The sequence below is a fragment of the Falco cherrug genome, chromosome 8, assembly GCF_023634085.1.
Source record: "Falco cherrug isolate bFalChe1 chromosome 8, bFalChe1.pri, whole genome shotgun sequence".
Taxonomy (NCBI): Eukaryota; Metazoa; Chordata; class Aves; order Falconiformes; family Falconidae; genus Falco; species Falco cherrug.
The window spans coordinates 22,908,083-22,930,853 of NC_073704.1; the positions used below are offsets into that span (position 1 = coordinate 22,908,083).

At 39.2% G+C, this 22,771-nt stretch overlaps 1 protein-coding gene across 2 annotated transcripts in view; it reads right to left on the reverse strand.

Annotated features, from left to right (window-relative positions):
- The window catches only part of CSRNP3 (cysteine and serine rich nuclear protein 3), a 111,825-nt gene that overhangs the window by 80,024 nt on the left and 9,030 nt on the right, over positions 1–22,771 (reverse strand). For both annotated transcript variants that reach the window (XM_055717785.1, XM_055717786.1), the window contains exon 2: positions 1,247–1,417. In XM_055717785.1, the coding sequence (XP_055573760.1) occupies positions 1,247–1,394 (148 nt within the window). In that variant the 5' untranslated portion in view covers positions 1,395–1,417. The remainder of the gene's footprint in view (positions 1–1,246; positions 1,418–22,771) is intronic.

Sequence of the window (22,771 nt, forward strand, 5' to 3'; positions counted from 1 at the left end):
CCATAAATTAGCTATTCATGTTCAGTTGGTTGAGTGGGAACAAGAAAAGGATTTCTGTTCTTTGTCTCACCTAACATCTTCTCAGGGAGAGTAACACATTTCTTCCTCTGTTTACTCTTGTAATGAGTGGAAGAAAAGGACCGAGGGCTGTGTGGTTACATTGATTCAGGTGGCAGGACGAATGATCAGAGGGATCAGCTATTCTGTCACAGATCATGCACATTCTCAGCTCTGAACAGACAGGGCTCAAGCAGAAACTCTGGCCTTCAAGCTTTGTTACTGCCCATTTTCCCTCTTCTCCCAGATCATCACCCAAAATGAAAGATGTTCTCATATATACTGTCCTGGCTGCAGCTGGAATAGACTTGATTTTTCTTCCTGGTAGCTGGTACAGTGCTATGTTTTTAATTTAGTATGAGAATAATGTTGGTAGCAACAACTAAAATATCAGTATGTTAAGTAGGGCTTACTCTAAATCAAGGACTTTTCAAGTTTTCAGTGCTCTGCCAGTGAGCAGATGCACAAGAAGCTGGGATGGAGCAGAGCCAGCGCAGCTGACTCGAACTAGCTAAAGGGATATTCCACAGCATAGAACATCATGTTGAGTATATATACAGGGCCGGGGGTGACCGGGAGGGGCCAATCGTTGCTCAGGGACTGGCTGGGCACTGGTCAGCAGGCGGTGAGCAACCGTATTGAGCATCACTTGTTTTGGGTTTTTTTGTTGGTTGGTTGTCCCCATTCCCCTGCCTCGGATTTTATTCCTCTCTCTCCCTCTTTTGTTTCTTACAGTTATTATTGTTATTATTTTTACTTTATTTCAATTACTAATCTGTTCTTATCTCAACCCATGGGTTTTACTGTTTTCTGATTATCCTCCCCATCCCATTGGGCAGGGCGGAGTAAGCAAGCAGCTGCATGGTACTTAGTTGCTGACTGGGGTTAAATCATGACAATAGTTAAAACATTTCACACTATCTTGATGTAAATTATGTAGTATACAAGTGGAGTTCCCTCTGAAACTCACTGACATAAAATTTTTTTACATAAACAACTACCAGAGGAAATAGTTCTTTTTGAAAAAGAAGTAATTAATCATAGTGTCAACATTCAAATGTAATAAAATAGAAAAATGCTTCAAAATAAAAGCAGATAGTCTACACTGTGTTTCTTCCAAGTAAGACACACCTTTCCTTAGTTTGTATAAAAAGGAGTATCATGCCTTACACCCCACTTTAGTACTTACGAGTAAAATGATTAGAAGTGGATGGATGGGTATTACTTCCACTGTCAGCACTTTCACTGCTAGAAATGTCATCATCCGATTCCCACACACAGGAGCAAGGTGAGGAGCCATCAACTTCTTCAAACTTCCTCTTTAAAATTCCACTCATCGCTGCAATGCTGTCACATGCACCTGCAACAGGAACAGAGGCAATGAGGCACTGAAACATCTGCCTGCTGTCCAGGTCTTCAAATTACTTTATCATAGAGGAGTTAATGTATCAACCAGATACTACTACCTGTAGCTAAATGGCTCTTTACCAAGAGTTTTAAACAACTTTTCCAGGAAGGAGTCAAAAATGCTTATAATCAGTATATTCATCGTCTCACTGAATTTCTTACAGGCAGTCTTTTCCTCTTAAGACAGAACATAAATGCTACCTACGTTCTACCAGCACAAAGTTCTTTGACAAACCGCATGCATAAAAAAAAATAAAATAGTATTTCAGTTATGCATCAAATTTGGGCCAAGCATAAAGTATATATAATCCAAAATAATTCAGCAGAAATGTGCCTTTATACAACACTTTAAAACGTACTTGGCACCAAGAAACATTACATGACAAAAATCAGTGTTCACTAAATATAGTGCAGAAAGGAAATGTTCTCTTTCTTGATTTAAAGGTCCAATTTATGTAACAGTAATATCAAATGCCCACATTTTCAATTAGATTGGAGAGCATGAGATATTTAGCATCTTTTCAGGCCGGGCCCTGCAAACACACTTCTGGCTCATTTTGTCATTTTAATTTATGCAGAAGTTTCTTGCAGAGCTTTTGTGAAATTCAGTTATGAGTACTGGCACACATGTAGACTATTTCCATTCACACAAGTAAAGTATCAAGGGACTGAATCTATCCTTATGAACTTGGCTTCCTAATAGTTGTTTCCCTTTCATATATAACAGCTGATCTCTTATCATCTCCATTTATGGAATAGCAAGCAGAAAAAGATCAAAATACTTTTAAAAAAATTCCTAGATCATTTTAATGCATCTGATCGGCTGAAACAATTTTTTCTTTATCTTTAATTAAAAAAAGATCTTAAAGTTTACTGACAGCATCGTTACTGATTACATCCTACTGAAGACTGAAAATTAATTTTAAGGTCTTAATTTAAAAGGTACAGATAATAGCTACTGACTGCACTAATCAGTGGAACGTTGCTGTAAATAGCTGGGGAAAAAGGCTGCTGTTTGATGCTTTCAAGCATACAGTATCAAAAAATGATCATTCTTCTGAATGCCACTTGCCTTCAGCTTGTTAAGCTGCCAATACAATTCATTTTACACCAAAGTTGATTCCCTCCAGTAAATTTCATTCTACCTTTATGGATGTGTCTATAATTTAGAGAAAAAGATTTCAGGATAGGTGTGGAATCATGACATAATGGTAAGAACACATGCTACATAAGATGATCTTCAGCACTGAACTTGTTCATATGCAGAACACACTAAAAATTAAATGACAAACATACTAGGTTTTAATACTGTCAGTGACACAGACAGCTTTAAATGCATATGGCTGTCATTATGTTCTCAGCTTGTTTTACTATTTATTGAAAAAAAAATGTTTTCCTGAAAGGGATTTCTTCAGGCTACGACTCTAAACAGAACATGCTTACATCTCAACCTTTGCCCCTTTTGTCCAAAAATGCATTACTATAGACTGCAAAGAAAACATGGTATTTTTATCCTGAGGACAAAGGAGCATTTAACATCGCTCTGTAATAACCTTTGCAAAAAGTAAGTATACATGAGATTGTTAAGCATCAACCTTTATTAAAATCACATGAGAAACAGAACACCAGCATCACCACACACACTGAAAACCCACAATCATAGAGAGGGGGCTGAACCCCCCCCCAAAAACAGGTTCAGAAACAACAACTCTGAACTGTCCCCCACATCATTACTATATCGCTTGCCAGCCACCTTTTCCTTTGCCTCCTGCAATGCTTACAGCACTGAAATTGTGAAATCACCATTATTTCCATGGCAACAGCCCGCAATATCAAAACCACAGGATTATAGCTTGACTGCAGAAGAGGGTAAAGAAGCAGCTGGAGTGTGAGAAAGAAAATGCTTACATTCAAACATCTCAGTGAAGACAGTGAGAAATGGGCTGACAAAGAGTTTATCGTCTAAGTGAGACCTAGGTCAAATCCACGTCTGAGCCCATTGAAATTGTGGCTACGGGAGTCATGAAGTTCCACGTCCAAATAAGTTCAGTCGTAACTGCACTGCGAGGCAAACCTAATAGCTGCAATCATCACTAGTGTGCAGACTGTCAGAGAGCATGAACTAATTTCATAGTCCAAGATGATTTCCAGACAAAAGCTCTTCCTTCATTGTCTTCTGCAAGTATACCACACAGTGACTGGATGCCTAACATGCATCTTGCACATCAGTAAAGTCGTTGCAGATAGTGAGTCTCAACTGCCAGATCTGTTTACAGCTAGTAGAGAAACAATTTTTTTCACACCAAAGGGTTTTGAATTTGCTGGCATTTAGCATAGCCTACATTTGCACCAAATGTCATCACCTGGTAACATAAAAGCTATTTCATTAAGAAGATTTATGTAATAAACTGTAACAAATGATTCCCAGGATCCCTGGAAATAGCATATGCGTTAGTTCCGCACCCAGCTTGCCAAGAAAGATAAGCCAGGAGGTAGGGGTATACTGCAGAACCTGGGTACCACCACAGCGCATAGCTATCCATTATATATACTTGGAATCACTGTTGCTCAATCTTTGTTCTGAATATCTTCCAATAAGATTATCAAGAAGGTTGTTTGACAAAGTAGTCGTGAAAAAATTTAGGCATTGCCACTTGCCTAAGATCTCTGCTACCAAGTCTCCCTCCCCAGGAAAACACTACACAGGGGAAAGACGACACTTCTGTTGCTCAGGAGCTTGGCTATCACAGAGATAGATTAAAGAGATCTAAAACTGTTTGTACACACTATGTACCAGCAGGAGATCCCTTCAGAATAACATCTGTATAAACAGCTGCTACTCCATAAGCCAATACTCTTCAGAAAGAGGCACATCTGCACAGATCCATTTAACCCACGCCTTGTTTACACAGGCACCCTGTAGTACCTGGGTGAGATCCACATCTCCAGGAACTAAGAGATAAGAAGCATGGTGACACACAACCCGACAATGTTCATGAAAGCATTTTTTTGCACTCTCTGTTGATGATGTGATATATCCCAGTGGAAGACAGAGCACAACAGGAATAAGCAAGTCAAACTTCTAGCATCAGTGAGGCCACAAAGTTTGTAGTATCTCTAAAGGTTCCTTAAGTCCAGAATCAGAGAACCAGGGCAGGGAACTTTTGATTGTTTTGTGGTGGTGGGGGGGGGGGGGTTTGGTTGGTTGGGGGGTTTCTTGTGGTTTTTTTCCCCCCAAAATTGAATTTCTGTCCTTTTTCCTGCACCATAGCTATACTGAACAAGGAATTTCAGATTTTGGGGAATCAAACTGAATGAAATGCAGTCACAAATCTAAATCCAACCTCATCTGAACTGAAGACTCTCCAGGTTTAGGGGACAAGGCACCAAAGGCTTAAACAAGTCTAATTTTTAATTCGCAAATGAAAAGTAAAACTATAAATAAACTCCATATCTGATAACAGGAATTGTAAGGGTAATATAACTACACAGTGGTTCAATTTTGCTAACAGAAAAGTCACAGCATGCAAAACAGTACATCATATAGGATGGGAATAATCTCAAACACACAAAACTACTAAAGCAATACGTATGTTCTGAAGAAAAATGAGTAAATGTGTGTATTACTGCATAGAATCTAGTACACAAAAGTCCATGACTGACTACAGAAACCAAACAACATCACTTGACTAAGAAAAATAAATGCACAGTACTAAGTCAATATTCTTGGACTTCCAGTAAGAAGACACCAGTGAGGTCCAGCCTTCAGAGGCAAACAGAATAACAGCCACCAGCTGCCGTTAGAGATCTGCTATATCAAACTTGTCAGTTCAGGTGAAAAAAGGAGAAAGTTGGCTTGAAAAGTTCAATTAGAAACAGACCTTTCTGGATAATTATTAAATAACTCCCTAGTAGCTAAGTTTGATTTGGAGCTGCATCCTGCTGATTCACATAACTAAGAAGCAGGCACTGGAAGCTTTCCTGTTTGTTGATCTGTCCTTCACAACAAAGAAACCCTCGCACAGTGATGTGATACGTCATCCTCTGCTGTGCTCCTCACCATACTAACATGACATTATCCCACAGCAAAGCAAAACAAAGCTGAAATAGAAGGAACAGTATTAAAGCAAGGAAAATCAGCTACACATATTGTTGTGAACTCTAGGTCAAAGACCAATCACCTGACACAGTTATGGATTCTTCAAGGAAATGGCAACCCAACGGAAGCATATGATGGATGTCGGCTGCGAGAATCATATAGCTTTCTTAAACATTTCCCCCACCCCTCCCCCCGCTCCATTTTTAACTCCTTTCCTAGTTTTCCTCCACCTACTCCTACAAAGAGATCATTTAACCAGTTCTCTAGCTGCAGGTATGCTGACTGGCAAAGCAAGTCCTCAGAGCTCCATGGCAACAGGCTTTGCCTTGCTATGATGCCGGATAATTGGCAGGCACCATACATTTTAAAAGTTCAGAGGCAACATGTTATTACTAGATGACAAAAATCCCATGTAAATGTGGGAGATATATCTAACACAGTCACAATACTACCTGGAACCTACAAAGTAAATTATTGTAAAAGCCTGGCTGGATTGAGTTTTCTCTTGTACCTGAAAAGCTGGGAAATTTTAGGGAACCATGGTTAAAATCTCATTGCAGCAATCCTTTAGAAAACCTCCAAATCCCACTGAAAAGCCCAAAAAACGAGTTGTGTTAGAATTACTGAGGGGAGGGGAGGGGTGATGGAGTCCGTGCTCCCAGCTCCAAGATGCTTCTTATGTTATCCCCATAACATATACCGCCTAGCTTGCTCTACAAAACCTAACTTTTAAGTTGCCATATCCCCAGTGTTTCACAGACACCCATGGACAGGAAAAAGTAAAGCAGAAAAATAATCCACGAAACAAAAGTGCCAGGACCACACTGGATAGGTATTACAGGGAGAGGCAAGCATTTCTCCTAAATTGCACTTTAGCTATTGCTTTGAAATGTGCTAAAAGATACTAATAAAACAACATGCTGCAATATGGACATAGGCAGCTGAAAAAATCTTTGTGCAGTGACAGACAAATTCAAAGACGTTTTCATCCTAGTCAAAATCTTCAAATAAATGACTGTTTTGAAAAATCCAGCATTATAGTATCCAGCTCATACTACACTACATGGGAAACTGAACAAGTAGGGAACATACCTGTGAAGACATAAACATCAAGTATGTCCCATATGCAGTAAGCATAACAAAACAGATCAGAAATAATAAAAGAGGACCCTGCCTCAGACTACGTATCCTCATGACTTAGAGAGAAGCCTCACTATACGAATCAGTTATTGCCCAATGCTTAGGAAAAAGTCCAAGAACACACTGGCGTTCAGGGGAGGAAAAGATCCAATTAATTGCTTCTTTCATTCATTTATGAAATCTTATTTTATACTAATTCCTTCTTGAAAGCTGATTATGTACCATGATAAAATCTACCTGGATAAAAATTCTTATCTGGGAAAAAAAAAAAAAAAAAAAAAAAAAAAAAAAGACAGTCACCAAAGACTTGACCTATGAGAGGCAATGCATTTTGCCTTGTCTCAAATGTATCAAGTACAGAAAAATTTAGACAAAATCTGTAGCTACAATACAGATTTGCTTCTGAACAAAAAACACTTATGCAAATGACTGGAAACTGAACAGGAGGATGCAGAAAGCAGATGTTACACATAAAACATTACTGCAAAGTACTCATCACAAACAACTCCCACCCACTGGCCAGTCAGCATGTACTATAACATGCTAGGGAGACTTGGCAAATAATTTCACAGTGAAATCATGAATATTGATGCTCACAAGCAGAGATGTTTGGGTTATTTGTTGTGATTAATATTCTTTTTGAATTTAGGTCTTTTTCTTAGCTTGCAAAAAAAGCTTGATTTTTTTAAAGACATTTTTCTTACCTGCTGAATAAACGTCAGCAGCAGAGATGGTCATGAACTCATCAAGGTGTTTGTTTGGTTCCACATATTGTGCTTAATCATTCTGCTCTTTGTGTAACTGACAGTTTTAAATGGGGGCGGGTGGGATGGAGGGGTGGGAAGAGTCAAAACCAAAATCATCTACTGTGACATCATCATTCACACAAAGAATATTATTTGCTTGTGAAAATGTCTATTCATGCAAAGGACTGTATTAATGCAGACAAAAATCCATTTGCATGAATGCTTGCAAACAGTGAACAACAGAGGTACACGAACATGACTCAAACAGCTGTTCAGAATTCAAATTAATGTTTGCAATACATGTTTTGCTGTATTTGGCAGCTCTAATCACCAGCACCAGTTGCCAGAGGTAGGGCTGATAGGTTCACTATTACAATCTGTAAAAATTAAAAATGCGTAGCAAGCTAATTCCACTTAAAGAAACTATTCTGTATAGGCAGAAGTTATACCATTAGTATAATCTTACTCGTAAAATTGTGCTTACAGCAGTGGTCAGGTTACACAGACGTAAACTAGGAAAAGTCTTTCTCTGCTTGTTTGCTTCAGTCTAGCTAAATTTGTAGCACTAAGTAAATCCTGCAGGATAAGACTGCGCAATTCAACCTGGGGAATCTGTTCTGGCATCGCACGCCAAATCCTGCCAAGCCTGCTCTTTGCAGGGTTTCTATACCATCACTTTACAGCACTCCTGATTTCACACTTGACTACTAATCCACTAATCTTCTAGACTGCCTACACATTGTTGTGCACTCTAACACACACCAACAAGCTCCACTGGCAATGAATTTAGAATGCAGAAAGGATGTTGGCATATGCTCACCACCTGTCTCTACACACAGTACAGATGCAATGGTGGTAGATCTGGCTCCCCGAGTCCTCCAGAAGCATCTCATAAGCTTCTACATGCACCAAGCATGTAAATGCCCCCGCTCTCCATCACCCAAATATAAGACTCTTGCATACAGTAGCAAATGGCCTTCTGATGCCCGAGTCCAGTTCTTAGCTACACCAACTGATGTCAACATTTAAATGAAATGTTCATGTATAATACAGCCAACAGAATAAAATTCTAGGCTAGTTCTCCTAAGTCTTCTTTCAGCATGCTCCCCAGAGAGCAAAATGAGACGAGTAAGAGGCAGCAATAATTCAACCAGGCATCCAGAAGCTTAGCATTCAGGTCTCCAATGACAAAGGTGCAACCTTGTAGAAGGGGATTCAGAGGCATTCAGCAAGAGGGCTTTCCTGTCAAGGTAAGATCTGCCCACAAAAGCTGTTTAGTTTGAGCTCGTGTTTCATTTGTAACAATATTCTAAGCTTGTTGCAGCAAGAACTGCTTCTACAAGAGTGAAAGATGCATAAGCGACATCGAGTCCTAGAGGCAAACAGGAGATTCAGGAAAAAGTCATGCTGAAGCTGGGTCACAAACTCAGGTTCATAATGACTAACCTCCATCTAAGTCATCTAGGACACTATCAGCAGCACCTGTCACAAACTCCTTTCCAAAGTCTTCAGGTAACGCTGCTGAAGACCTGGTATTGGCCACTTCTCTTGTAGGTTTTAAGCTTTGATGATGAAATTTCATCAATTAAAAATCTCTTCACCCAAACCCTCTGTGAAATATTTTCTTTTGCTTCTGCTTGAAGAAAAAAAAAAAAAAGATGGTGCAATGTATTTCACCTCCACTATAGAAGTATCTGTATTCCAAAGAAACTTTTAAGTTTGTATGTGGGCTCCCAGAAAAGACTTACTTCTTTTTAGACTGTATTGCAGGACTGCTTGCTCTGGCCAGGAGATGTCACAACTCTTCATAAAATTGAAATGTGAAAGCAGGAAAACACTACCACCAGTCCTACTGACTTCTACAGATACAGCGCCTTTTAGAGAGGGGTGAGCATGCAGGCAATAGGAAGAACTGGTCTGTCCGCTATATAGGAGACTGCATACTAACACCACATCTTTATTGCACCTCTTTGCAAAAGGACAGACAACATTTGGCTTGGCTAGCCCCTCCCCAGCAACGGGAGTGAGGTTCCAAGACCATCAGTAGTGTTTTCAGCATGTTTTTGGCACGGTGACTTTGCATTATGCTGCTCCCAGCTACAAGAATGGCAGCAGTGTCCCACTCTGTAGTAAAGACTGGAAATGCTGTCACCTTAAGAGTGCTGGAAACGTAAATTTTGCCCAGATTAGCCCAAGTAACAGTACTAATTGCCAGACTGTGATGTGCCTTTGTACTATTTCAGTACTGATCTTCCACACTGTTCTTTCATGAACATCAATCTTGTGTACTGCCTGCAGAGGAACTGCACAACACGGTAGGTTATCTTGTATAGCTCAGTATGCTCCTGCCAAAGTACAGCATGGTCAGGATTGGTATATGCCAATGGTGCCTTCACACCTCTACAGCCCAAGTACAAGGTACTTGGCTCCCTGTTGCATGCTATTTAACACACAGCCTGGCAGCTCATTCACCGTTGCCATCAAAGCCAGCAGAGAGAGCATGAATTCAGCAGCTCTCCCCTTCTTACCACCCCATGATTTCTGCATTTTGACCCAGGGTTCGCCATTCTCTCCTCTGAAATCTGGAGTGTTTAACAGAGGCCATGTGCAACAAACTTTCTCATTGCTATTTTCAGCAGGTAACTTCTGCTTCTATATCCAGAAATCAAAGCATTCAAAAAGTGTCAAACTGGCACAACTTGACTACCACTTTAATACACATAGCTGCTACTTCCAGCAACTTACCACACCACAACTTCCTCAAATAGTGTTTAGACTTACTTGTAACCTCCCCAAAATCTTAAACTACATACTACAAGTGGGTCTTAAAATTAAAGCAACCTGGGTTTGTTCATCTTAAAACAAAATAAATTATTCTCAATAAGGCGGCCTGCTATGATTAAATTTTATTGTCCTCAGAAAAGTTTCTATAATCCATTTAATAATCTCCCTTATTAATATGTTAACAGTCTCTTACAGAATGGAAGATACCAGATCCTTTCCTCTTATTTCAATTAATCAAAACCAAGTATTCAACTTTTACTTCAAATGACCTTTGGCACTTGTGTTGTCAGCTAAAAATGGATTTTAGTATTAATTTGCAGAGGATTAATTTTTTATATGTGTAACAATATCTTATGATATTTAAATGTTGTCTTTAAGACACTGCAGAACAGGAGAAATGCCTTGTTCAATAATAGAAAATGAATCATCAATTTTGATCTATGCTACAATTCACATACACACCAACAAAACAGAAGAATAAAGAAAGAGGTATGTTTAGCCCACCATGCCACACTGAAAAAAGTGTTTGTCATTTGTTCTGTTTTCTAGGCACAAGCAGGAAGCCATGCAATGGAAATGAAGGAGAGATCAAAAAAACAGAAGTGGGGTTTTTTTTTCCGTATATACTGAATACCAGCTAACAACAACAACAAAAAAAAGTTGTGCTACATGGAGGGAATAAATAATAAAACACTGAATAAAAAAAGTAGTGGCTACACTTTCTTAATTGAAAAGAGTTAATTCTTTAGAGGATGAAATGTCTTAGTAATGCTAAGTAACATAATGCTATTTCTCACAACAAGTTCTTTAGTAATTTAGGTTTTGGCTTTTGTTTAAGGTCATTTAGTATTTGACTTGAAATGTATTGTGTGATATTTCAGTTACCTATACATACAACTGATGAAGCATTCACTATAGATTCTGCAACAAATAAAAGAAAAAGGCAGTCTTTTATTTACAAATTGTTCACTTACAAACACAGGGCTTAAGCATACTCTTCCAACCACAGGCTTCCCTGAGAATAAGCTTTATCCTCAAGTATTAGACAACACATACCTGCACCCCCACCATGAACTTTTTTCCAACTTTCTACCTGCTTTCAAACTGCCTACCCTACCTCCCACCCACATGCTCCCTTCTCATTAGGGTCTCCAACCAAGGCTAATGAGCTTGTCTCATTTCCCCCAAGCTGGCGAGTGCTGGCAACAGCTGATAGGGAATTCTGGGCAGAAAACGCAAATCGGTACTTCATGTAGAATACCCGAATCATTAGGGAACTTTAAAACTAATGACACCACTGTAGTTTTATTCAGTATCTTTTATGCTGTCATTATTAAGCAGGAGATATTTTTAGCTGCCAAAAGCCAAATCCATCTGCAGCAGCAGTGTTTCCAAGGAGACAGAATAATTTAAATACATGTGGAACTAGATCTCTGTTTTCATCAACTCCTCTCTGTTACTGGAGCTGCTTTAAGTCAGTTTTCTCGGGGGGGGGGGGGGGGGGGGGGGGGGGGGGGGGGAGGGAAGCAATTGAATTACATAGATTTGAGATTGTAATTTAACAGTTGTGTTTATGCTTTCAGATACGTATCTATTCCCTACAAATAACAAATGTTAGGATGAACTCATCTATTTTTCAGTCAGTATTATTTACCAGTGTTCACATTCCAGTATAAAAAAGATACAGTTTGTCAGTGGTTTAGAATAATTTTGTGGACTGTTGACATTTGTTCGAAGTCAGTGATTTTTTGATTGATTGTTTAGCAAATATATCAGGCTCCATTCTCTGAAGTAACAGCCAAGAAAAAGGGACACCGCTCCAGATGCTTGCAGCTACTAAAGTGTATAAATAAGTGGACAGAGGAGAAAGCTTCTTCCAGTCCCTTTTAATACTCAGCAAGAGTTCTATTGACTTGGTCCAATTTTTCTTTAATAACATCACTTTTTAATAATTTTGGGTCTGCTGTAAGGGAATGCACTTGGTCAATAAAACAAAAATGGATACTTGCATTTACTGATCATGCTGAAATTATTAAAACTAAATTCCAGCATTTTCACTTTATATTTTATGACTATATACTCTCAAACCAATGATAATTACAATTCATTTATTTCATTGAATATTTCTGCTTCAAATCAGCAAAACGGGGTCCTGCAGTATAACGATTATTTTCTACACCTACAATGTAGAAATAAGTCAACAGAGTGGGCATGTTGAAATCCTTGCCCCAGTAAGGCCAATATCAAAGTCTCCGATTTTTTCATTGAGGCCTGGACTTCTGCCTGTAGTCCTATATCCTCAAATAATGCAGCTTAATAAACAAATCAATTTTCTGTACCAAGTTATTTGCTACTTGTCATGTTCAGTGTTTGTGAATTAACAGCTGCTGCTAACATAAAATCAGCAGAACAGATTTCATATGAGCTAATTCAACAGTTTATTAAAACTGGTATGTAACTGCTGTAGGTATACAAGATCTATCTGCCACATGCACATAATTTAATTGTATATATCATGCTTTTTCTTTATGAGAAAGGTAATTTTATAACTGAATTTTAAGTTGTATTCATTCCAAACCTAAAAATAATGCAAAAATCCACAAAACCCCTAAGAGTTGCTCTGAGATACCATTCGTACTGTACGTTCAACACTAAATAAGACACATACAGTTTTAGAAGCAGTTCATTTGTAAGCCCCTTTCCTATCCAAACTCAAAAGAAAACACTTTCAGATCTTCCACCACTGTTTTCCTGCTGGTAGCACATACTGTATTTTCAACAGCCAGTATTTCCATCACACAAAAGACCTCTATTCCTACAGCTTACTGAACAACTTCAGCCATCAATGAGATCCAATGCCTACACGTCACATGAGAAAGTTGTCAGATAGCATCAGGCATGCTTATGATTTCCCTATCTATGGATCTCACATCAGTTGAAACCTCCTAAGCTCGAGTAATAATAACCTGAAAAGCTGCTTCAAAGTCACTACTAAGGAACAAACAAGATGCTTGCACGTGCATTTTTTTACACCCAAAAAGTATTGTGGCAAGGATCAAGAACAGCTATTCAGAACAGGAATTTTTTTCACCCTTACCTGTAAATCGGGTTTCTGTGTTTCAGCTCTGTCAGTGCGGACTGAAAGGTTTACTCCTCCTTTTTCCATCCATCAGACAGCAGTCATCCAATAACTGAAGTCATCCTGGCATCCTCTAGAACATGCTCTCTCCCTTATTTCCCACTCCCCACCCCCATCTGCATGCTCGCAAAATGGGAAAAGAGCAAGAAAACAAAACAAAAAAGCACATCTAAAATCCAACTTTAATGAGCTACTTAGTAATCAGTGAGGATGCTCTGTACTGGAAGGTAGGGACAAAATTTAGAGACAAGAAAAAAACATGCCTCTCCATTAATAACCTCCAGCTCCACTAGTGAATAGCTGTTCTCCCCTTCAGCTCCTTTTTGTATGGAAAACACAAGCAAACAGCTGCAGGAACACAGTTATTGCCTGCATACATCCTTTGAGACCGACTCAGCTATTCAGATCTTCAGTGAAGAGTGCTGCTGTGTATTCAGGAAATTTTGTGATTATCAAAATAACAGTGGTGCTTTTATACAAAGCAAGAATCTGAAATTCAATGCAAATTTGAGTAATTCAGAGATGGATGCCAGTAATTTCCTACTAAATACATTTTCTTTCTGTTCAAGGCAGTATTTATACAATACCTGAAAGAGGATTGTTACGAGATACTTTTTCATGAAGTTCTACCTATATAAAGCTCTACCTGTGTAACTGGTATGTGTGCATTTAATTTACTGTATTTATAATACAGTAGCCAAAACCTAGTGTGCTGCGTGAACTTTGTCCACGCAAAACCTTCTACCTAATTAAGAATTCAAATGCAAAAAATGACTGGGTGAAAAGTTTTCATGTGCCCCAAATATACTGTGAAGTCTATTTGTAGCCCCTTAAATCTAGTTGAAAAATTTTTTTTCCAAGATCAGGGAATTTTTATTTTCTATATATCCCTGTAAATCAGGTATCAGCTCAGCTGAAGACAACAGCATCAGATTTATTTTATGACAGTTTAATTAAAACTAAAATCAAAATCAGGAATTAATCTTCAGTCTCAACTAAGGTAACATTTACTGCCACAACAAAGCATTTTTACTCCAGGATTTCCCCTTGAAAGGAAAACGTTAAGCAGCAGAAGCTGGCAGACACCTTTTGTGTTCACAAATTTCAATCTTCAGCTATAGCCTTCCAATAAAATTAACTGTGAATTCCTTTAAATAAGAGCATCTATCCTCTTCACTGAATTATTGATCTTTAAACACAGCAAGACTATACAAATTAGCATACTTTCACTATAAAGTAATAGCTGTTTTAGCTTCTGAAAAAGTTAGCTGTCAGTCTTACCACAACAAACTGCCAGCAGATCCTGAGAAAAAACATTCAGATTCTGCCTTAACAAGTAAAGCGGGTGCCTTTTTAACCAAATTACCTCAGTTTAACATAAAACCTCTTCCTAGATGCCTAGAAAAATGGAAATCCATTCCTGTAAGCATTAAACACTAAAATAACTTTTAAGTTTCAAATACAGACAACCAATACAATCTTCTTTAGTGGGAAGGAACTGTGGGGAACACTGACAAAGACCTAAACAGTTACTTTGCTCTGATAAGCGACTGGCTGGAAGACAACTTAAACTTTTTTATCTGCAGAAAGAAATCTAGAGTTGAGCACCAAGGCTTCACCACTCAACCAGCCTGACTGCTGAGGGAAACGCAGTGTGTCGCAGAATTGTAGGGTCGTAACTGGACTTTTTAAAAAATCTTTTTGATACAGATGGCAAGGTGCAACGGTATTCCAGCCCTGAAGCACTATTACCATAACTAGTCACAGAGAAATGGGCGGTACAAACAAATAAATTGGAATGCCTTGCAAAATCTACTATGAAGAAAGGTTACTAACAAAAGAAAATCTAACACCTCTAAAATAGTCCCAGAATGAAGCAGTTCTAATACAGTCAGTGTTTCTAAAGTAAAACACAAATAGCCTTGCTACAAAAAATGATTAAGTAGGCTTGATGTTTCCCCTGCAGTTCCCAAACCCTGCACACACATGTCTCCCCAGCAGAGCAGGGTCTGTGCAGCCCCTGTAACCTACGCTTGCCAGTGTTCCTCAGAATTCTATGGAACATCAGAGAGTCTGTGTGAAATTTGCTTCAATTTGCACCTCAAAAATTAAGTACACTCATCTGCTTGATAAATGCTTTTTAAATACATGAAATTCACTTCTGCTGGTATGCCAGGGCACTGAGGGCGCTCCCTGTGGGGGCGGGGGGCTCTGGCTGCCTGGGATCCAGGCCAACGTGCAGACAGCACAGCTGGTGGCCCTGCTGGGGACCTGCCCACCCCTTGCCAGGACACTGCTTTTAAATGCAGCCTCTTGCCCTCAGCCCCTGCCCAAGCTGTGCCACCACGCCGCTGCGGCTGAGCCTGACCCAGACCTGCTGCTCCACTGCAGGGCAGCCCACCAGGCCATCGCCAGCCCAGCAGCCATGGCCAGGCCTGGCCCCCTCAGTGCCGCCAGGTGCCCCCAGCCTCCAGCCCCCCCACCCCTGCCAAGCAGCCGGCCGCCCTGGCTGCTCCCCAGCACACCTGAGCCCAACTGTCCCTTTCCTGAGCCAGCTCCTGCAAAGTCTCAGTGATGCTTTCCAGCTCCAAAGTGCTATTACTGGACTAATCAACCACAGATACACAGAGATGGAGAAAGGGAAAGCAGGTCCTTTCAGAATCCAGGTTTGTACTTAGTCCCTGCTGTGACTCAAGTGATTAGTCTGTATGTTTGTATTCATTCGGCTATTTCACCTTTTTTCTTAATTTCTGTATATTTAATACTCCTTACATAAGTTTTAATTTTTTCTCCAGAGCTATATATCAGACAAAAGGAAGACTTCCTCAGGAAACAGACTGTTGCAAGGACTTTCTTTACTTCTCCTTTCCTTGCCTATGTCCGTTGCTATTAAAACATTTGCTTCCATTTTCTCTGACTACAGAGAACGAAGCTATTTTTGGCAACACCTTTATGGAAAGATAATATGCTACAGGATCATCTCCTTCCTGAAGTAAAGCTTCAGAGAAAAAAAAATTTAGAAAGTGTATGTAAAATACATCTCAGTAATCCGCTCTGCCTTACTATATAATGGTACTGACCGAGTAAATTAGAAGAATCTACGCTGAAATCAGAAACTGCAAGGCTGCCAGTGTCCTTTGACGCGATCTATATAGCTGTGCCGTCCGGGCTGGAGGCGGTTCCTGGCTCTGGTGCATTAGGAACCATTCACAGATCCCAGTTCAGGTTTCACTCACAACTCACAGTGCTTAGTAACATCCAGGCTTATCAGTCAAGATTTTTACTTCCCACTCCAGAGTTGATGATAAACTATGGTGGACACAAAGTTGAAAGGTGCTGCACAGACCCACAGGAGACAAGCAAAATGACACTCACACCAAGTTATTTAAATGATGATTAAACCATACACACTTCCACACTCAGAGATACTGGAAAAAACAAATAAAAGCCATGCTTATCTTAACACTTTAGCCAACCCTGATTGTAAATATGAACTGAAACAGCTTAGTAAATAATTAGAACTTCAAACAAACCTCTTGTATTTCATAACATATGCTGCTAAAACTAAACATGGTATTTCCTACAATATCTGCTTTCAGTCTCTTCCTTTAGCAGAGCTAATTGTTCTACTCCCCTCCCTCAGCAGGCTTAATCACTAGTCCAGTTATCCTTCTCTGTAGACCTTATGCTTTTCTTTTTTTTACTTTTCTTTTAAATAAAAAAATGTTTTCAGCTGTTCTATCAGCTTATTTGCCTCTCTCTCCCCTTTATCTCACATCTGGTCCACACTTGCTTCTTCGGTGTGCATACCCATTTCCTTCCTAGAACCATGAAGGATTTACTTACTTAAAAGATAGAGAAGGTAAAAATTCTTTAAAACTAAATCAATACTAAAACCTGTTGTCAACAGCATTTGATATCAAAGAGGATCCTTGTTTTATTAGGTTCTGCATACAATTTTCTGTTAGTGCCCTTTATTTCACATTTTGGGAGAGAGAAAAAAAAAAAAAAAAAGAATATATATAGTGAGATGGGGATGAGAGTTCCCTGTGCTTCACATGTACATTCACTTAGAGACTAGACCACTTTTTCTTTCTGCAGACTTGTATAAGATGTGCTGATTTCCTAACCACTCTCGAATTTAGGACACTGGGTAGCACTTTATGCATCACTCTAGCTTCTTCTGAAACATACATCTTCACAAGCAGGAGGGAAGGGAAACAATGGCTGGGGGGCAAAAGATAGTTGTAGATTTACATATCTCAGAGAAGTCTGATTTCCAGTAATTAACATCTCTCTTGATCTCCACTCAATAATGGGCACAGGCATTCATACAGCACCTGACTCCCAGCAGCTATCCTCAGGTTATGCAACTTTGTGATAGCTGATCACAATAGTCCTTCATTAGAAACCAATTACTGTAGATTTCTTCCATCAAGTGTGAGATCAGCTCAAACATATCGCTTAATGAAGACACAGGTGGAACTTGATATTTAGAGAAAGTTACAAGCAGACATGTGAGACTTACAGTTTGTTCCCCAGGCTACTGACTGCAGGATCAGGCATTTGCGTAAGAAAAATAGAAGCTACTGTCCAGCTCAGGAACAAAAGAGCCATCGCCTCACTTACTGAAGTTGGAAGAGGTCAGATCTCCTAAAGCATAATCACTCTCCTGACAGACTGTTATTAGGATGTCAGAACAAATTTCTCACACATGGCCTAGAAATAAGGATCTTATTCACTGTTCTGCTAGCAAGATCCCAGGAAGCTACGTCATATTCCACACATCAGATCTACTAGATCTCCTGAATGGAGAGAGACATTTGTTTTTCAGCATCCTATATGTCTGTGGGAAGATCCTTGAAGTGGGAGGGACAAAGCTGGTAAGGCAGCAACAGGACTATCCGAGTTTCACAGCCACCATGCAGCAACTCAGCACCCAATGCCATCAAGAAATGTGCCAACACGGTCCCCAGGCAGAGTAAACTCTGATAGAAGAAAAAAGAAGAAAGTGATGAATGAATTAGGTATGACTTACTGGTGTGTACTCAGGGTTGCTGCCTGGAAAAATCCTGTGTGGTCAAAAGAACTGGAACCCACTGATGTTTCATTATGAAATCCAGGTTAAGGTTTCCTTAATTGGAAGCTATTGCCATTGCACGGAAATTACTTGTGATTTATGACTGAATACAAATGGAGAATTGAGGTTTCTTTCTCACAAGTGGTGGGCAGATGCCATCACCTACTAGCCTTAGAAATCTCTCAAGGCACGTGCAATTCCAGTAGTCTGAGGTTTAAATGGCGAGAAGCTATCTACTAGGATGCACGTGATACAGTTTCTATTAGTCTCTGAAAAAAACCAGAACTACACAACCAGAAATAGCAATGTATTAAAATTCAGAAGCCATACAGCAAGCTATAGCGGCTTCAATGCCCTACTGACTGCATTTAATGAAGCCTGAAGGGATGACTGTTCGGGCTGGAGAAGAAGCTGGATAATTACGGCAAGGCACAGTGAAAACACATCATCCTATAGTTTGAAAATCAAAACTGCTTCAGGAAAAAAGAATAGGATTACTTTACCACAGCATTCATACAATTTTACTCTTTAATAGATCTTAGAAGACTCTGCTGTCTCTGAAGCAGCTGTGCCAAAGAGTGTTTGCTCCAAGTCAGAACAGTAACAAACCAAGCCCTTTCTATATGGCACACAAGGTTGCCAGAAATCGACCATACTGGTCAGTGGATCTGCCACTTGAATACATTTTACTTTAGGAAGATTTATCTATCAAGGAGCTCTAAAAACTATTCTAAGATTGGGGGTGGGGGTGGTGAGGCTGAAAGCAGAGTGATTTAGTACCTTCCCTAGCTTTAAGAAAAACAGTACTGCAGCACCTCTGTGACAACAGTCAGTTTCCTCTTTACTCCTTGATAAACAAAGCCAAGCAAAACCGAAACAAACTTTCCTTTCCTCTTAAAAAACCAAACAAACATAGCTTGTGTAACAATACAAAACAAAACAAAACAAATACCAAAAACACAAACAGCAACCTCCACAAAAATAGTGCCAGGTGGAAACAAATCCGAGGGTAAAATTGAGAAACACATTCAAGGCAGACTAATTTTCACCTCTTAGAAATGCAAGTTACATAAATTTCAGCTTCTTCAGACTCCCACCCACTTACCAACCTCCATTTATATTCCTTTAATCAACTCAAGTAGTGTCATCTGCCTTCAGTGAAATCAAAAGTGGTATAATAAATGACAAGAGAAAAGGCAAGCAAAGAACTTCTGCACAAGAGTATACATGGATTTTCATTAATTCATCTGTGACTATCTTATAAAGCAGCTTTCTAGCATGGAAATTATTTCCAATTATTTACATACCAACAACTAAGCCAGGTAATTTCTTCCCAAAATCAGGAATCGACTTTTGTAACTAAATAACAGCCACAAGCCTAAAACATCAGACTTTAAAAACAAGTTTCTTTTGAACCATAATCCAGACTTCACGACTGAAAGGCAAAATTAAGTAAACCTGAACAAGTTTATTAACCTAGTTTTCATTAGCTGTAACAAAAATTCTTGGGTTTCAGCCATATCTGCTTCAGTGAGAGCATAATGCTGGCACAGCACGGTAAGAAAAGATGAGGTACTACCCCGTTTGGAAGGAACACAGACGCAGACTGACAGCTAGGTCAGGGAGGAGTACCACTTTTCACTGCTATGACAGGCGCCTTATGAGATTTTACTTAGTCACCACAACCGAGTACCTGATGGATTAATAAGGGTTCTTTTTCTTTCTGCTTGTTTTGCAGGTTAGGCGAGTTTCGTTTTTTGTTTTGGTTTTTCTTTTTATATTCCTTCTTCCACTACTAATGCACAAACTGGATGAAACCTTTAAGCTGATTTTGAGTCAATCCAGTTCTGACCTAGCTGGCAATTATGCCTAAAGATGTCTGAAAAAAATAAGCCTCCATGTGTCCTAGGATGCCTGGAGATTGTAATTAATTATTACCTTAATAAACCAAAGACCATACATGAAAAATATAATGTATATTACCCCCACCCCCCCTTTTAGGGTGACGAACACAGGATTTTCTTGATGAAGGAACTCAACATCATTTAATACCTGTATTGCTGTCATGGGATCAAAGTTCCTATTCAAAAGCAAGCATGGTTTACATGGAATGCTCATGGTAATTGATTCCCACAGATGTTACTGAGCCTGCATTTAGAGAAAATACTTGAAATTTTATCTGAGAGATCATATGTGCGGGTATTCAAATATTCTTGGAAGTTTATTAAATCAGATATAAATATTTTTCCTTTTTTTACAGTCTTTAATAGTTCTTTCATAAATCTTAATTGAAGAGAGTACTACAACATAATAAAAAGTCCAAAGACATAAACGTATGAAGCAAAATATACTAAGCGTAAGTAGTTATACTGCAGTTAGTAAAAAACATTTCATTCAGACAGGAAAGGTGAAAAACGTTAAGGACAGGGTTAATACCAACATTCATTCCCTCCAAACATTTGATGCTGACCCCAAGTCAGCATTGTGGGCATCTCTCATTTTTCAAAGAACAAAATTAAAAATCAATTTAATTTTTATTTGATAAATTATGCCATGTGTGCTACCATCCTGTTTTCAAACACATGCAGTGTCCTGCACCTCTTATTTCGGTTTTTCCCTACATCTTTCTGCTCTCTCCATCCAGCCCAGCTTCATGCATGACTCTACAGCTACCCTGTCCTCAGCCTCACATACTGGTTGCATTCACTTAAAACCAGCCTTATACTCAGGCACAGTTAATATTGGGGGACTGCCCACAATCAGGTATACTACTAGACAGCTCATGAGGCTACACTAATATCTGAGGGTCACCCTTCTTCTGCACCAGATTTTTGATTTTCTGCACATCCATGTGCCAACCAGCGATCAAAGAGAAGAGACCAACTGGTGAATCTGGTCCTCAAGTACATTATACGAGCATAAAACATGGGGGGGGGTTGGGTTCGTAACCAAATTTCTGGTTAAAAAAACCCTAACACTGCTTTGCATTTCTACCAATACAAGTACTACATTTTTAAATATACTTGTGCAAAATTTAATTCCAGAAGTCATTGAAGGAGCTCCTCCTTTACCCCATGCATACTTTTAAGAAAGGACATGCACCGGTGTTATCGATAGCACTCACTGGTTTTCCCCAGTGCTGCTGATGCATAGCTCCCCAAAATAGACACAGAAAGAGAACATCTAAGAAAATCACATCCAGTCCATAAGGACACATAACTAACCAGTACTTACCATCCTTTCACTATTACTGCTTTCTTGCAGCCATTTTTTCACCTGTACCATTTATGTTTTTTCTAGTAGGCATTAAAAAAAACAAACAAACAAACAAAAAAACAACCATAATTGTCTCTCTAAGGTAAAATTCACCATCATACATGCAACAAACGTAAGAACTTATATATCACATTGCCACTGGGTAAAGATCTTTAATCTTACCAGATGATCAGTACAGCATTCAATTAAGCTACTGAATGAAAAGTAAACAAATATAAAGCTTGTAAGCAGCAGAGCTGAAAAAAGCCCTAAAGAAATTATATGAGAGATCAGTTGCCTTTTCAGAAATTCTGCATGTGCTAATCTGTCATGCTTCTTGCAACAAGAAAGGTCATTATTTACCTTTTTGCTCTGTTGTAGCTGAGGTGGAGTTCAAGATTTTGGTGCATAGTTTTGCTGATAAATTAAAATGTACTCATTTCCCAAGTGACATGAACTTCAGCTGCACCAAAGAACAGTGCTCTGCAAACAATCCACCTGTGTCTTCACATACAGACTTGCGAAAGATTTCTAGAAGAGAACAGGGGTCTAGTCCCCATTTCCAAAACAATCTTGTGAACAAGAAAGCCCAACTATCCCTCCACACAACTGAATGGCCCACTGTTAGGTTAGAGTGTTATACTCCTTTCCATCCAATATCCTCCTAAAGAAAAGACAGACCCTTGCTTAGCACTATCTTCCCCAAATTATTTTACAGCTTGTCAATTATGGTACATTTCTGGAAGATTCAGGTGTGGATTTGAACAATTTCAGGCTAAGGAAAGAACAGTAACCAAGTCTCTCACCTTCTTAGGAAGTGCTGTCAACTATAATAAACAAGTACCTGTCTATCATTGGTGAAAGAGAAAATCCTATTACGTTAAGAGTCCACCCACAGAAGAGGGCTTAGTGGTTTGGATTCTCAGTGCACACAGCTGCCTATACTTTAAAGGTCAGAAATTCAGACATCCTACTGTGCTAGTATGTCCATTTCGGCAAGGCAGAAACCCCAGCAAAATGCAGGATGATGGAATTTCTCTTTGCATATTTTGCAGAGACACAAG